General features: G+C 41.7%; 1 protein-coding gene across 1 annotated transcript in view; it reads left to right on the top strand.

Moving 5' to 3' along the window:
- The window catches only part of LOC137373883 (rho GTPase-activating protein 11A-like), a 91,193-nt gene that overhangs the window by 44,510 nt on the left and 29,684 nt on the right, over nt 1–16,999 (top strand). Inside the window, exons 6-8 of the mRNA XM_068039413.1 lie at nt 5,071–5,217; nt 8,450–8,524; nt 13,500–13,596. Coding sequence (XP_067895514.1) covers nt 5,071–5,217; nt 8,450–8,524; nt 13,500–13,596 — 319 coding nt within the window. The remainder of the gene's footprint in view (nt 1–5,070; nt 5,218–8,449; nt 8,525–13,499; nt 13,597–16,999) is intronic.

Consider the following 16,999-nt stretch of genomic DNA (forward strand, 5'->3'; position numbering starts at 1 on the left):
CACCCAATACATTAGTGGTGCCGTCCTCTTGAGGGGGTAACCTGGAATGCTAATGATGTTTAGATAGCAGTGGAAATCTAATACCATCCTTTTGGTCTGTCTCAAAATAGTCCTACAGTGGATGCTCCAGCAATTCGTTATCAAAGTGCCTTGTCCTGGATACCTATGACAGGTGCCAGAAGTTATTTTTGTTCAAAACCCATTTGAATCCAAGCTGTGTTTCTGACCCTATGCCCGCTCCATCATAAAGGCTGCTTAATGATCATTTTCTAACAGAGTCATAGAGTCGTGCATCATAGAAACAGGCCCTTCGGCCCACCGCGTCCATGCCGACCATAATGCCTATCTATACTAATCCCACCTGCCTGTATTAATTCCATATCCCTCTATGCCTTGTTCATTCAAGTACCTGTCCAGATGCCTCTTAAATGTTGCTACTGTTCCTGCCTCCACCACCTCCTTTGGCAGCTCATTCCAGATACCCACTATTCTTTGTGTGAAAAATTTACCCCTTTGATCCCCTTTAAACCTCCTCCCTCTCACATTAAATCTATGCCCTCTAGTTTTAGTCACCCCTACCATGGGAAACAGACTCTGGCTATCTACCCTATCTATGCCTCTCATAATTTTATATACCTCTATCATGTCCCCTCTCAGCATCCTTCGCTCCAGGGAAAACAGATCCAGCCTCTCCAACATCTCTTTATAACTTAAGCCCTCCAAACCAGGCAACATCCTTGCGAATCTTTTCTGCACCCTCTCTAACTTAATCACATCTATCCTGTAGTGCAGCGACCAGAACTGCACGCACTACTCCAAATGCAGCCTAACTAATGTTATGTACAACTGTAACATGACGTCCCAACTCTTGTACTCAGTGTCTCGGTCAATGAAGTTAAGCATGCCGTACGCCTTCTTCACCACCCTGTCTACCTGTGTGGCCACTTTCAGGGAACTATGTACTTGCACGTCAAGGTCTCTCTGCTCAACAACACTCCCCAGGGCCCTGCCATTCACTGTATATGTCCTGCCCTGGTTTAACTTCCCAAAATGCATCACTTTGCACTTGTCTGCGTTAAGTTCCATTTGCCAATCCCTTGCCCATTTTCCCAGTTGATCTATATTCTGTTGTAACCTTAGACAACCTTCTTCACTGTCCACTATACCACCAATTTTGGTGTCATCTGCAAACTTACTAATCATGCCCCAATACATTCACATCCAAGTCATTAATATATATGACAAACAACCCTCCACTACCACCCTCTGCCTCCTGTCACCAAGCCAATTTTGTATCCAATTGGCTAGCTCACCCTGGATGCCATGTGTTTGAACCTTCCGGACCAGCCTACCATGCGGGACCTTGTCAAAGGCCTTGCTAAAGTCCATGTAGACAACGTTCACCGCCCTGCCCGCGTCAATCCTCTTGGTCACCTCCTCAAAAAACTCAATCTAATTCGTGAGACATGATTTCCCACGCACAAAGCCATGCTGACTATCCCTAATCTGACCTTGCCTTTCTAAATGCATATAAATCCTGTCTCTCAGAATCCCTTCCAATACAGGCTCATCAGCCTGTAGTTCCCTGGCTTATCCCTGCTGCCCTTCTTAAATAAAGGCACAACATTAGCTATCCTCCAGTCTTCTGGTACCTCACCCGTGGCTAATGATGATACAAAAATCTCTGCCAGGGCCTCAGCAGTCTCCTCCCTTGCTTCCCATAGCATCCTAGGATACACCTGGTCAGGCCCTGGAGATTTATCCACTTTAATGCGCTTCAAAACCTCCAACACCACCTCCTTTGTAATGTTGATATGCTCCAGGATATTGCTGCTCCCTCCCTTGAACTCACTAGCTTCCGTGACCTTCTCCACGGTAAATACAGAGGAGAAGTATTCATTTAAGACCTCGCCGATTTCCCGCGGCTCCACACATAGATTACCACACTGATCCTTAAGGGGACCTACTCTCTCCCTAGCTATCCTTTTACTCTTAATATACTTATAGAATCTTTTAGGATTCTCCTTTATCTTATCTGCCAGGGAAATCTCATGGCCCCTTTTCGCCCTATTTCCTTCTTAAGTGTACTCCAACATCCCCTATACGCCCCGAGGGACTCGCTTGATCCCAGCTGCCTATACCTGACATATGCCTTCTTCTTTGTCCTGACCAGACCCTCAATATCCCTCATCAACCAAGGTTCCCTAAACTTGCCAGCCTTGCCGTTCCATCTAACAGGAACATGCTGGCCCTGAACTCTTCCTATCTCACTTTTAAAAGCCTCCCACTTGCCAGACGTCCCTTTACCTGTAAACAGCCTCACCCATTCAACTTTTGAGAGTTCCTGTCTGATGCCATCGAAATTAGCCTTCCCCCAATTTAGGACTTCAACTTGAGTTCTGTTCTTTTCCATAACTATCTTGAAGCTAATAGAGTTATGGTCACTGATCCCAAAGTGCTCCCCCACTGACACATCAACCACCTGCCCAGCCTCATTTTCCTAAGAGGAGGTCGAGTGTAGCCCCTTCTTTAGTAGGGCCATCCACATACTGCTTCAGAAATCTGTCCTGGACACAGTTAACAAATTCTTCCCCATCTGATCCCTTAGCACTAAGGCAGTCCCTGTCAATATTAGGGAAGTTATCACCTACTGTTACAACCCTATAATTCCTACATATATGCTCCTCCAATTCCCTCTGATTGACTATTGGGGGGCCTATAGTATAATCCTATCAAAATGATCACCCCTTTCTTATTTCTAAGTTCTACCCATCTGGCCTCGCTGGATATTCCCCCCGGGATATCCTCTCTAAGTACTGGCGTGATGTCCTCTCTAATCAATAGTGCAACTCTCCCTCCTCTCTTACCTCCACCTCTGTTACGCTGGAAGCATCGGTACCCTGGAGCATTGAGCTGCCAGTCCAGCCCATCCCTCAACTACGTTTCTGTAATAGCTATAATATCACAATCCCATGTACCGATCCATGCTCTGAGTTCATCTGCCTTCCCTGTAAGGCTTCCTGCATTAAAGTAAGTGCAGTTTAGTCTACCAGACCTTCCACGCTCCCTGTCCTGCCCCTGCCCGGCCTGTCTACTGGACTTGCTTGCTTTAACCTCTACATTTGCCTCAACTAACTCATCAGAGAGACTACTACTTTGGGTTCCACCCCCCTGCCAGACTAGCTTAAACCCTCCCAAGTAGTACTAGCAAACCTCCCTGCAAGGATATTGGTCCTCTTCCAGTTCAGATGCAACCCGTCCCTCTTGTACAGGTCACCTCTGCACCAGAAGAGATCCCAATGATCCAAGTAGCTGAAGCCCTCCCGTCTGCACCAGCTCTTCAGCCACTCATTCATTTGCCTTATCCTCCTATTCCTACCCTCACTAGCATGTCACGACAGGAGAGCTCCTGAGATTACAACCCTAGAGGTCCTGCTTTTTAACCTTCTGCCTAACTCCCTATATTCACTTTGCAGGACCTCATCTCTCTTCCTGCCTATGTCGTTAGTACCAATATGGACCACGACCTATGGCTGCTCACCCTCCCCTTTCAGAATGTCCTGCAGCCGCTCCGAGACATCCTTGACCCTAGCACCAGGGAGGCAACATACCATCCTGGAGTCTCGTTTGTGGCCACAGAAACGCCTATCTGCGCCCCTTACGATAGAATCCCCTATCACTATAGCTCTTCCAACCCTTTTCCTCCTCTGCTGTGCAGCAGAGTCCTCCATGGTGCCACGAACTTGGCTATTGCTGCTTTCCCCTGGGAGATCATACCCCCCACCCCCAACAGTATCCAAAGCGGTATATCTGTTTGAGAGGGGGATGGCCACAGAGGACTCCTGCATTACATGCCTGCGCCTACTCCTCCTTCTGGTGGTCACCCATCCCTTTTGAGCCTGTGCTGCCATTACCTGTGGTGTGACCACCTCGCTAACCATGCTATCCACGACGTCCTCAGCATCGTGGATGCTCCACAGTGAATCCACCCGCAGCTCCAGCTCCATAACGCAGGTAGCCAGTAGCTGCAGATGGATACACTTCCTGCACACATGGTCTTCAGGGACACTGGAAGCATCCCTGATTTCCCACATAGCGAAGAAGGAGCATATCACGGGGCTGAGTTCTCCCGTTGTGACATATTAGTGATGAGACTGGGGTATAAAAATAAAATTCCTTATCTAGTTTTCAAGCATTGACACTAATGCTGTAACAGACTGCCTATGCCCTCTCCATCATAAAGACTGGTTACTTCCACCTCCATAACATTGCCTGCTTCTGCCCCTGCCTCAGCCCATTTGCTGCCAAAATCCTTGCCCATGTCATTACCACCTCCGGACCTAATTATTCTTATCTCTTATCCAGCCTTCCAATCTCCACCCTCCATAAACCTCAGTTCATTCAAAGCTCTGCTGCCTGTATACTATCCCCCCACTAAGTCCCATTCGCCCATCATGTCTGTGCTTCCCAACCTACCCTGGCTTTCAGTCCCCCAACATCTCAACTTTAAAATTCTCCTCCTTATGTTCAAACTCCTTTATTGCCTCACCCCTTCATAACTGTTACCTTCTCCAACCCTGCAACTGAGAAGTATACATTCCTTCAATACTGGCCTCTTGTACATCTCCACCTTTGTCTTCTTAATGCTCCTCCTTAAAACCAGCTTTAAAGTCACCCTTCCAAATGGCTTCTTTGCCTCAGTAGTTTTTTTTTGTCTGATTATGCTTCTGTGAACTGCTTGGGAGCACTTTTCTACATTTTCCAGGTGCTATATAATTACACACTAGAAAGTAACATTAAAATTTGCAGTAGTGCAGCATTGCAGATATTGAAATATCTCAAAGTGCTTCACAGAATGAACTTGTTTTAAAATACAGTGACCTCTTGCATGCAAATGTAGCAGCCATTCTGGGCAGCAATATCTCAATGGGGGGACCACTTGTATGACTTTTTTTCATCTTGTGTTGAAATTTTACTTGTGGGCACACAATGACAAATCTATAATGTCTTTTTATTCTGGCGAATACTTTGTTTCAGTAAGTCATTAATAATCATTCCCAACGATTTAAGGTCGTGTTCCAGAGTTTGTCTTGGAAAAGATTCCAGCAATGATTGGTGTTTGTGTAGAATCTAGCACACCTTCGTTAGAAAATTTGGAAGATGGCGATAGCTCAACAATGGAGGGGTGCAAGAGACGAAGGCGGCGTAGTGTTGGAGGTTAGTAGAATTCTATTTCTGTATGTTTTTGAATAAACAATTTTAAGTTTATAATTGGACATTGCAGCATATGTTGTCTGCTATAACTAATGAACAAGCAATATTTTTTATTTATGCTCCATTTTGTTTTATCATCGAGATCTTTCTGACTCAAGTGTATTTGCATTTCTGGCCATGACTAAAACAAAGGAATCCCTTGCATTGCTTGTTACTGACCACAATTAGTAATTTGTGACTTCAGAATCATGGTTGTTCATCTCAATTCGATTGCCAAACTTGTTCAAGTGTATACATGAAGAAGATGGTTTGAATCATGGAATCGCTCCAACATAAAGAGACCACTTGGTCCATCGTGTCTGCGCTGGCTCTCTGAAAGAACAACCAATTAGTCCCACTCCAGTGCTCTTTTTCCCATGCCCTGCCAAATCCAAGTCCCTTTTGAAGTTTACTATTAAATCTGCTTTAACCACCCATTCAGGCAATGAACCCTAGATCATAAAAACTTGCTGAGCCAAACGACCCCTTTGGCCCTGAAAATTTAATTTTGCAAGAGTAAACTCTCACTCCCTCAGATGTTAATTAATTTTGGAGGTTTAAAAAAAGTTAACTTTTTCTGTCTGTCTGTCTGTCTCTCTTTCCCCCCCACCCCACCCACCAATCCCATCTGTCTTTTCCAATCTTGACTTGTCTCATTGTACATAATTTTATATCTAATTTACAATTCCAGCTTTAGACTCTTTTTGGCCTCAATCTTAACAGAGTAGGGAGGCGGGTGGCAATTTTGCAGTTGGGAAACCTGAAAGAGCCAGTTTTGCTCAGAAGCTGCCGAATTTAAATGATCACTATTTTCAGTCTCCGTTTCTAGGCCGCAGCCAGCCACATTGAATGGTCGGCTGCCTCTGGGCAGATAGGCCTGTAGCATCAGGCAGCAGCCAGGGAGCAGAGAGGAGGGAGTGAGGAATTAAAAAGACAGGGGATTGGGTGGGGTGAGATTGGAGTCCTGAGTGGAGGTCGGGGGAGGATCAGAGCCGAGATGTGTGTGGGTGTCCGAGAGCAGGGTGGTGGGTGAAGCAGTTAAACTGGATCCAGCAGGTAAGTAGAAAGGCAGATTTTCTGGATCCTGCAGCGCTTGACTTTGTTTAGCTGCCGGGTTAATTTTAATAGTGGTTAGTTCTGAGGCACATAGCTTCATTCATAATATTTAAATGAGGTAGGTTTGTTGCTTGCTCCTCTTCCTCTTCTTCCCCCCCCCCCCACCCCCGGGGTGTTAAACCAGAAGTAAGTGGCTGGGATCAAGTTTCAGAATTATAATGTTTTTGCAACCCACCTGACCCAAACAAACCTGTTTTTGGGATTCAATTCCCTCATAGTGAAAGCTCTGAGTTTTCTTTAATCTGGTTGAAGAGCCTTGCTATTTCTTGCCCTGATGCCCAATTAGAGCAGGTCTCTGCTATAAACCCTGCGAAAAAGCTTTTGGGCAGCTCTTAGCGAGATGAACAGTGAACTCCTCTTTCTTTGCTGCTGTGACTGCACAATCCAGACTATTTCAGGCATAAATAATTAATAGGAAATGTACAATAAACATGTAATTACTGATGGGTAATCCAGATCTGTGGCTTTTCAAACATTCCTAATGTGGATAATGAACCCCATCTTTAAAATTTTGAATCATCTTGTTTGGATTGTGTTATATTTAATGAATATGGAGAAGGTGTTTGAATTGAATGGGAGTACTTTCATGCAGTTACAGAGATGACAGGATCTTGTGCCCACATTCTGTAAATGGCTGCAGATAAACTGACTTTCCACTATGCCCGAGAACATGAGCCAGCCTTACAAGGGGCTCTCAGCTAAAGCACTTCCCGTGAAGAGCTTGCTTTATCAGTTGGTGACTAATAAGGTGGCATTGTACTGGGGTGTCTACAACATTAAGAGGACTGGCACTGTTTCATGTAGATCCTTCCACCATACTGAAAGCAGATGTCTGTCATGTGGCTATTGAGAAAACGTTTGAGACTTGTGATGACAACTACTAGAAGGCACTGCTGCGTTTGCACCTGAATTCTCTTTTATATCAAGGGTTCATTACAGTGATTTGGCTTGCAGATGATTTGATACCTGCTGTTCCTTGCATCCAATTGGTGGAACCTCAATTGGGTATAGTCTGTGCCTATCTTAATGTCAATTGAAAAGTGGTGGCCATGCAGTCACATTTTACAGTGAGTTAAATTGCTCACCTTGTCACTCCTGATGAGTTCCTGATACCTGTTGTCAGTCGAAGGAGGGCTGTAATCACTATTGGTATATTGTCCAGTGATGAACTAGTCACTATTCTGTTTGGCAGAGGACACAAGTAGAGTCTCTGGAGTCAAAATGATAATGGAATATTGGAATCAGGTTCTTGCATTGTGACAGGTTCTTTTCTTGATACCTGAGCGGGCAGGTTTGCAATACTTCACGGCAGTGCCCATCAGCCAGACAGTCTGTCCTGTTAACTACACTTCCAGGTCCTATTATCAGTGGAATTGGCTATTGTGATGTTGGAGCTTTACAAAAAGTATCTCAGATTGAGAAATCTCGTAGGAGTAAATATTGACCATGTACACAATTAGAGTTCAGTCCATAAATCGTATTCAGTGACCTCAAATGATCAATTTAGTGCTAGATTAGGGGAAGATTTGTGCATTGCACCCATGTCCACTAAGCATTAGATTGAGACTGCCCAAACTAATTTTGCATGTGATGTTTGCAGCCATCAGGCAGTGAACTTGCAGCCCACAAATCAAATCTGATTGTGAACTGAGGCCTCCCAAGGTGAAAGACTCAATTTCCTCAAGAGCCTGCACTCTTAGCAAAGATGTCTGTTTCAATATAATGTATATTAGATTAATATTAATGCAATACAAATATCTTTAAAATGTTTACTGCTTATCTAGGAATTTAAAATTCTAGAATAAAGTCCAGAAGTATTACTTAGAGAATTAAAACTGAATAGTTTGTGTTGAGATGTTTGAAACCTTTTTATTAATTTCCCAGATCTCAAAGTAGTTTGATCCCTTAACTTTAGAAAATACTGCATGCATTTTAACCTTTGGGATATGCACTTAATTTTATTAAGTGAATTGTTTTAATTTGAGGAGAGGAAACATAAAAACGGGCCGAGTGGCATGGAATTTAAGTATTATTGAAAGATTGATGTTACTTTTAATGTTATTTGCATCTTGCATTTCAGATATAGTTAGTGGCGCACTAAGTAAACTTAAAGCAAATCGAACACCTTCTGCTACTCCTCAGCCTGACACATCTGGTATGTAGAACAAGAAATGTAAATGGTTCATGTTAGTTATTCAAAAACTGATGAAAATATATGGAAACGTTGCAATAGGATTTTTGTGTTTTCTCCCAAGGTAAATCAAGTAAGACGTCACAGTAGCTAACCATAATTCCAACCCTTATGCATCCTTGTAACAAAATGCTCATTGTGATTTCTGTAAAGTCCAGGCTAGCTGCTGCAAACTTATCTTAGAAGTGATAACTTTTAGTGTCGTCTTTTGAGATTTCTTACTGGATTAGGAGTTAAGTTTTTCATGTTCAATCAGAGAAATTTCAACTCTAATTTAAAATTCTATCAAATTAATTCAAATTTTGACTTTACTGAACACTAGATTGTAGTGAGGCCTAGGTACCAATTGTACAGGAGTGAATTTTAGGATATCAAAAATTAAAGGGCCCCCCTCCCCCAAAATCAAATGCCATTCTCTGCATTATTTTCAAGCATTTTGTATAAAATTATATTATCTGAATGTTTACAAAGTGTTGTTTTCTTGTGATCTTAAACTGATCCTTCGTCCCCTACACTCACAGTCCTCTTATCCCCGGGAAGAGACTTTACAAATAATTAACCATTGGTATGTGAACGGTTGCTAATTAATGTCGGCTATTTTAGATTTAGTTCATTGCGTTCTTAGTTCGGTGTGTGTTTATCTTCCAAACTCACCTACTATTTCCAGGATTGCTCTGGAGAGTCAATTAACTCTCAGCTTGTTTTGTGCCTTACCAACTGTCTCTTTTCAACCTCTTTCCCCCTGTCCTTTGTAACATCACCTCCAACAACAGGATATGGCCGTGCAGTGCTTGTGATACTGCACTAATAATTCAGATTATGTTAATTCAGATCCCACCATTTCAATTTGAGAATTTGAATTCCGTGCTTTTAAATATATAAAGTTTTAAAAATCACAGCTGTCAGTAAAAGTGACCATGGTGCTGTCAGATTGTCATACCAAACCCACTTGGCTCATTAATGTCGTTTAATGAAGGTAATCTGTTGTCCTTGCCCAGTCTGATCTAAATATGACTTTGGTCCCAAGCCACTCATTTGTGCTAAACTGTTACTTAGAATTCTAGTCCAAGAAGAAACCACCTTCTCGGCATCTAGGGTAATCAGGCTTGCCAGCATTTCAAGAATGAATAAATTTTAAAATGTGTGAAGTGCTCATGGATGACATTTGTCACTAAGAGAAAAGTGCCTCTCCTGCTTTCCCCCAACTTGATCTGCCCTAACCCGAACCTGCATTTCTCCCTACGGTTCCTCTTCTCTGCTCTCTCCAAACTCACCTTGTCCGTGAGATCCACCTTCTGCTCCCTTGACCCTGTTCCCACTAACTGTTGACCACCGATCTTCTCTAGCTTGCCCCCACACTGGCCGACAGTGGTTCTCTGTCTTCAGGTACTGGTCTCCTTCGCTTTTCAAACTGCTATCACCACCCCATCCTCAAACCTACCCTTGACCCCTCTGTCTTTACAAACTACTGCCCCATCTCCACTCTCCTCTCAAGTCCTTGAACATATTGCCTCCTGACAAATCCATGCCCATCTTTCTTGCTGCTATATGTTGGAATATCTACGATTGGGTTTTCACCCTTGCACAGCACCAAAGCAGCCCTAACTAACAAATGACATTCTCTGTGATTGACCATGGTACGCTATCCCTTCCCAACCTCCCTACAGCTTTTGACACAGTTGACCATGCCACGTTTCTCCATTGTTCAGCAGGACAATTCTCCATAATTGCATATCCAATTATTGCTGGAGTATTTCCAGCAATAGATTCTCTTTCCCTACAATGTTACCTTCTGAGTTTCCCAAGGATCTATCCTTGGTCCCCTCCTCATTCTCATCTACATGAGATGTGACTCCTTCACTGCCTCTGTGTGTTGGATCACCAAGTAGCTCAATCCAAATTATATAGGTTTGGACACTAAGGGATAAATCAACTTGTTGATTTTATTATCCACGAAGTACCAATAAGTTATAGATCTATATACTTGTGAGTAGGATATCCTTTGAGGTCTGTGAGCTATTAACCAATCTAGTCGCGTTTTCAGCATCCAATGCTAAAGTATTACTGAAACATGTTTATACATCTGGATGGACAATATCAGATGACTTGCTTTGAACCCATCAATTGAGATTAGTGTCATGTGACCTTTGTCATATGCTACTATACCAACAGAGGGCAATGTTGCTTCACATACACTCCATTCTCACTGGCTGCAGGTGATCTTTGTGTAGAAGATAACATAATTTTGCATGGCTATAAACATCAGACCGCACCAAAATAACAATCTAGACATGTTGTCTCCAAGCCACCTATAATTTTACGTAAACCCTCTGCTTCTTAAGTTGCATTAACCAGGCACATCCTGCGTACTTAAGATTCTGCAGAGGAAGGCTTACAACTTAATCTAAACTGTGTGTTAACCTCTATCACAATACATTCTCATACAAGACAAAGATATTAGTACTGACCTCCGTACTGTTGAACTATTTTATTGTGCTCTATCCTACAGTATGTTGTCAAACCATACTTCCCAGGTGTGCAACCTCCGTTCCTCTGACTCTGGTTCTAGTGCATCTTTATCCCCTTCACCTTGCCATGCCTTGGTAGCATAGGCCTCATGCTCTGGAATTTCATCCTGAAACTTTTCTGCCTCTTCATATCTCTCTCCACTTTCAAGAACCTCCTTAAAACCTATCTCTTAATCAAGCTTTTGGTCACCCCATCTAATATACTCAGTGTAAATGTTTTCCTTACACTTCTGTGTTGTACTTTGGGCATTTTTCAACATTAAGTGCTCTATAAAATGCAAGTTTTTGATGTATATATTAAAACTCAGTGGGATGATATGGTGTGTTTCCCCCCAACTAACTCATTTGCTTGAACCATTTTGTATGCTGTACACATTTGTACATTATTTATATTTTATTCACAGTTGGAATTTCTTGCATGTGCACCTTGAAGCTAATAAATTTGTACACAAAAACAAAAAAAGTTAATTATTTTTTTAAAAGATGACATTTGTTTTTATTGTACCATTCATTACCCCAGGATGTCCCAAAGCACTTTAAAGCCAATTAAGTACTTTTGAAGTGTAGTCATTGGCTGGCATATTTCCTATATTGCATCAATCTGTGCACAGCAAGCTTCTACAAACAGTAACTAAATAAATTATCAGATAACCTTTTTATGTGTGGATTGTGCAGCCACCCGAGAGGGCATACCAAATGCACTATTAGGTAGCTTGTTCCCATGGGACAAAAGATGATTTAATACTTTAATTAGTGTCTTCTTTTCCAGCCGTGTCCATGATAGCTATCTGGAATAAATATGGATATCCTACAATCATAGGTCTTGAGCAAACATCCTTGTTGTCTGAAACATATAAGATCCTGAGGGGTCTTGACAGGGTGGATGTGGAAAGGATTTTTCCTCTTGTGGGAGAATCTAGAACTAGGGGTCTCTATTTAAAAAATAAGGGGTCGCCCATTTAAGACAGATGAGGAGAAATTTTTTCTCAGGATCGTGAGTCTTTGGAACTCTCTTCCTCAAAAGTCAGTGGAAGCAGAGACTTTGTATATTTTTAAGGCAGAGATAGATAGATCCTTGCTAAGCAAGGGGTAAAAGGTTATCGGGGTAGACTTGAATGTAGAGTAATCAGTTCAACCATGAACTTATTGAATGGCGGACCAGGTTGAGGGGCTGAGTAGCCTGCTCTTGCCTGCACCTAATTCGTATGTTCATAGGTATGCAAACCTGAGAATGGCTGACTGCCTAAATGTTATCATGCGAAATATTGTTTTTAAAGTCTTTTTAAAATGGTCTATTATTAAAGGAATTTGAAGCCAAATCTTGGGTCATGTGTGCAGCAGTAAATCTAAGGTAGTTAATGTTGAGGCCAATAGAGGCTTTATGACAGTGGATAGCTATGTAATGAGTAAGCAACAGTGTTCCAGGAGTTATTTTTATGTTGAGAGTTGTTTTCATGTCAAATTTGACAGTTTGAGGAGAATAATGAAGTTTGTAACTATTATTTATACTGATTACTGTTGTTCTACCACTTAAAAGTTCAATAAACCTGTCTCATGACTTACAGTCTAAGCCACAGCCTGATGGTGTTTACACTGAAGTGTACTAAAGTTAGGAATATCACGTGGTAGCAGTACTGTATCCAGTAAGCCAAAGTATGTGATGGGGCTTCTCTGTTTGACCCTGGGTCTCCTCTGTTTGACCCTGGGTCTCCTCTGTTTGACCCTGGGTCTCTTTAACTGCAACAAGCATGCAATTTTAAAGACACACTTTGGTTTCAAAGGAGTATGAGTTTAGCTTGTAGGAGGTGTTGGTGATACTGAACCCAAGGAAAATATGTGTTCAGTATTACAGACTGTGTACCTGAAATATTAAATGGGGAGGAAGATCTGGGTGGGGTAGTGTTTTATTCAATGTGTTCCATTGTTCCTCTTCTCCTTAACCCTTTTTTTTAAATGTCTAACTTTTATCTCAGTGGAAACCAGTTACTGCTGGGGCAACTTGTGAAATCAATGAGGAGTGGTGTCCCAGGGCAGCTGCATTGTACTGTAGAGGTTGGCAAAACCCAAAGTTGCAGGCCCATGTTACATTAAATGGAGCTTTCTGGATGCCTTCCCATCTTAGTATCCTGGAACTGAGGGGACACCGACCTTCCCTTTAAGGCAAAATTTGACCAAATATTTTAATGAATCTTTTTTTACTGTTAAATAGAGGTGTACTTTGGATAAGCTACTCCTGACATGATTTTCTAACTTTTAAATGTATGGAACAACATAGCATCATTCTTTTTCCTTTGTGCCATACATAATGTAGGAAAAGAGAGGGAATACAGCAACAAAGCTTTAAAGAAGTTTTAAGCATTTAATACTTGTTATCAAATAAGATGTAATATACTTTTTTAAAACTTGATTAGGAACATCTTCAGGCACTCCAATAATTATGACTCCGACATGGAAACGGAAGATACTAGTAGACTCTTCACAAAGCCTTGGATTTTCAAACAAAAAACGGTACATTTTTCTATTGACTATTCTTGTTGATCTCAGGTGGGGAGATTCTCAATCTACGTAAGAATTAAGGTTTGGAAATTGGTCAAAATAACAATTTCTTGTTAATTACATAAATATTGGAAGCTGTAGGAATAACTGCTTTATTTTTGTAATTTAGAACCATTGACTTGTACTACCATAGTGTGTTTCAGAAATGCTGAAGTATTAACTAACCTAAGTGTTCAGATAATAGATGTTTAAGATTCAAATGCCAAAAATGTGGATCTTGCCAATGGTTACCTTCATCCATTGTGATTTGAGGTCAAGTCTGAGTATCTATTAACCTAAACTTTCAACTGAGCAGATGCTCAACTGAGAAGCTTGTGCTGTTTACAATGGCTCCTGGTGAATCTCAATGTGAATATCAAATCTAATGTATACTGATCAATAGAGACCAAATATTACAAACTACTGCCATTTGTTGCCAAAGCATGTACCCAGTAGAATTATTTAGAAAATAACTGGTATCCTGTAGTGCACTTTGAATTTTTTGCCTTGTCACAAGAACTGAGCTCCGGTAATCATATCAACAGCACCATTCGTGACTCCTCAGGTGCTGAAGCAGTCCGTGTAGAAATGCAGCAAGACTTGGACAATATCCAGGCTTGGGCTGATAAGTGGCAAGTAACATTCGCGCCACATAAGTGCCAGGCAATGACCATCTCCAACAAGAGAGAATCTAACCATCTCCCCTTGACATTCAATGGTATTACCATCGCTGAATCTCCCACTATCAACATCCTAGGGGCTACCATTGACCAGAAACTGAACTGGAGTAGCCATATAAATACCGTGGCTGCAAGAGCAGGTCAGAGGCTAGGAATCCTGCGGCGAGTAACTCTCCTTCTGACTCCTCAAAGCCTGTCCACCATCTACAAGGCACAAATCAGGAGTGTGATGGAATATTCTCCACTTGCCTGGACGGGTGTAGCTCCAACAACACTCAAGAAGTTCGACACCATCCAGAACAAAGCGGCACATTTGATTGGCACCCCATCTGCAAACATTCACTCCCTCCACCGACGCACAGTGGCAGCAGTGTGTACCATCTACAAGATGCACTGCAGCAACGCACCAAGGCTCCTTAGACAGCACCTTCCAAACCCACGACCTCTACCAACTAGAAGGACAAGAGCAGCAAATGCATGGGAACACCACCACCTGCAAGTTCCCCTCCAAGTCACACACCATCCTGACTTGGAACTATATCGCCGTTCCTTCACTGTCGCTGGGTCAAAATCCTGGAACTCCCTTCCTAACAGCACTGTGGGTATACCTACCCCAAATGGACTGCAGCGGTTCAAGAAGGCAGCTCACCACCACCTTCTCAAGGGCAATTAGGGATGGGCAATAAATGCTGGCCTGGCCAGCGACTCCCACATCCCATGAATGAATTAAAAAAAATGCTCAGACAAGCTTTAGAAGTACAACAGTAAATGTTGCAGAATAGATTTTGGATAAATGTGTATTGTATTTGCTAAGAAAGTTAGGTTATGAATTTCTGTTGACTGCAGATATAAAGATTTTGTTACGACCGACTGCTCCAGTCAAAGTCCCCAATCAAAATATATGATTCTGATTGTGGTGGGAGAAACGCACTGTTAATTCAATCCTGTCGCTCCACAGATCGCTTAACATATCATTTAAAACTTTTCAAATTAAAGACCCAGCCAAATTGCACCGTCTATTAACCCCCGAATGAGGCTAACCAAACCAGGTGTTCTTTAAATCAATAAATTAACTCTTTAATTCGAAGAACTAAATTCTTAAATGCTATGAAGATATAAGCAACATGTAAAGTAGAAAAAAATTAGAGTCCTTGCAAATTTACAGTCCAATGTTGCTTGAAGTCCTCACAGCCGTCCGATGCGGGGGAAAAAAGTTTCTTCCACAGTAGAACAGTCTGTAGTCTAACTCCAGCAGTAGGTGAAGCTTTCCTTCTCCAGCGAATTTCAACATTTAACAACTTGCAAACACTTTCAGTAGAATCAATCTGACTTTAGAGTTTTTGAGGGATAAAAGATTGTCACAATCTAACTTCCCTTCCTTCAGTTCAAATTCAGTTATCCCCATTTTGGCTTGACTTTTCTTTTGTAGAACTTGGAGAGATAATAATTAAACAGACTGAAATCCTATTCCTTCAGTTTAAATGGTTGCGAGCTCTTTTTTTCAGGTGCTAAACACCACAGCTGTCTGTCTGTGTCCTGTTAGGACAAACTGTCTTCAACTGAAAAGCCAGTTCAAAATTCAGTTGTAACAAATGTATCGCTTAATACTTATTCCCAGTGGCTGTATCTATGGTAACGAGAATGCACCCTTTGAATCGTAGTCTCCAAATCGTTGTATCCAATGGCAACCAAAGGTGCACCTTTCTATAACTCCTGAGGCTTGCTGGTTCTTAAAGCAATACTGATCCTTTGTAAACCTTAAAGGCAAACCGCATATTCCCAGAAAAAAAAAACTACAGGACCATGACAATTTGCAAATTGGCTGTTTCATGGTTCATTTAATCATGCAGCAATTCAATGTGAGTAAAAATGGGTGATGGGCATCAAAAACAGATTTTTACGCAAGTGGTTAGCATTGTAAAATATGCTGTTTCTCCAATTTGTGAACATTTTTATGCTTCCATTTGGAATGGAATGACTTGATGTGAAGTGTTTATAACATTTCAATTCTATGTTAAGATCAGTATGCATTTATTTAAAATGAGCCTACTTTTTGATTTTAAAAAGGATCCACATTTTGCTTTCTGAGAAAGGGTACAAGGGATTTGTCTTCTCAGTTGAGAATCTCTGATCTATTTGAAGCCAAGTTAAATAGACTACTCAGACTTGATCTGAAGTTAACCATTCTTGGAATGCTATTATTGGGAGATGTTTGCCATCGTCTTCTCTTTTTTGCGAAAATAGCAACAACTTCAATCCATTGGCTATAAATAGGTTGGATATCCTTAGAATACAATTGGAAAAGTGTAGTTTTCTTCCTTTAAAATGTGTGTTTTTTAAAAACTTTGTCCATATCTTATGGAAATAAGAATCTGAAGGATGTGAATTTTGACAGAAAAGTATTTGAATGCAACACATTGACCATGTCTTGTGAAATTTGCCCTGTAAAATCTTATCCTGCATCATGAAAGTAGCCCTGCCCACTTCTGAATTATAACTATTAAAGATTGATTGTCTCCCCGAATCCACACAACCCACCCACCCCCCCCCCCCCCCCCCCCCCCCCACCCCCAAACAACCCTCCACCACCCCCAGGTAAAATTAAACATTTGCTGAGCTTTTGAGATTGGAGCTTAATGAAAGCCTACATACTTTATGTATGTAGGATATGGAGAACAATTTTGCAAGTAACATGG

Source organism: Heterodontus francisci, chromosome 9 (genome assembly GCF_036365525.1).
Source record: "Heterodontus francisci isolate sHetFra1 chromosome 9, sHetFra1.hap1, whole genome shotgun sequence".
Taxonomy (NCBI): domain Eukaryota; kingdom Metazoa; phylum Chordata; class Chondrichthyes; order Heterodontiformes; family Heterodontidae; genus Heterodontus; species Heterodontus francisci.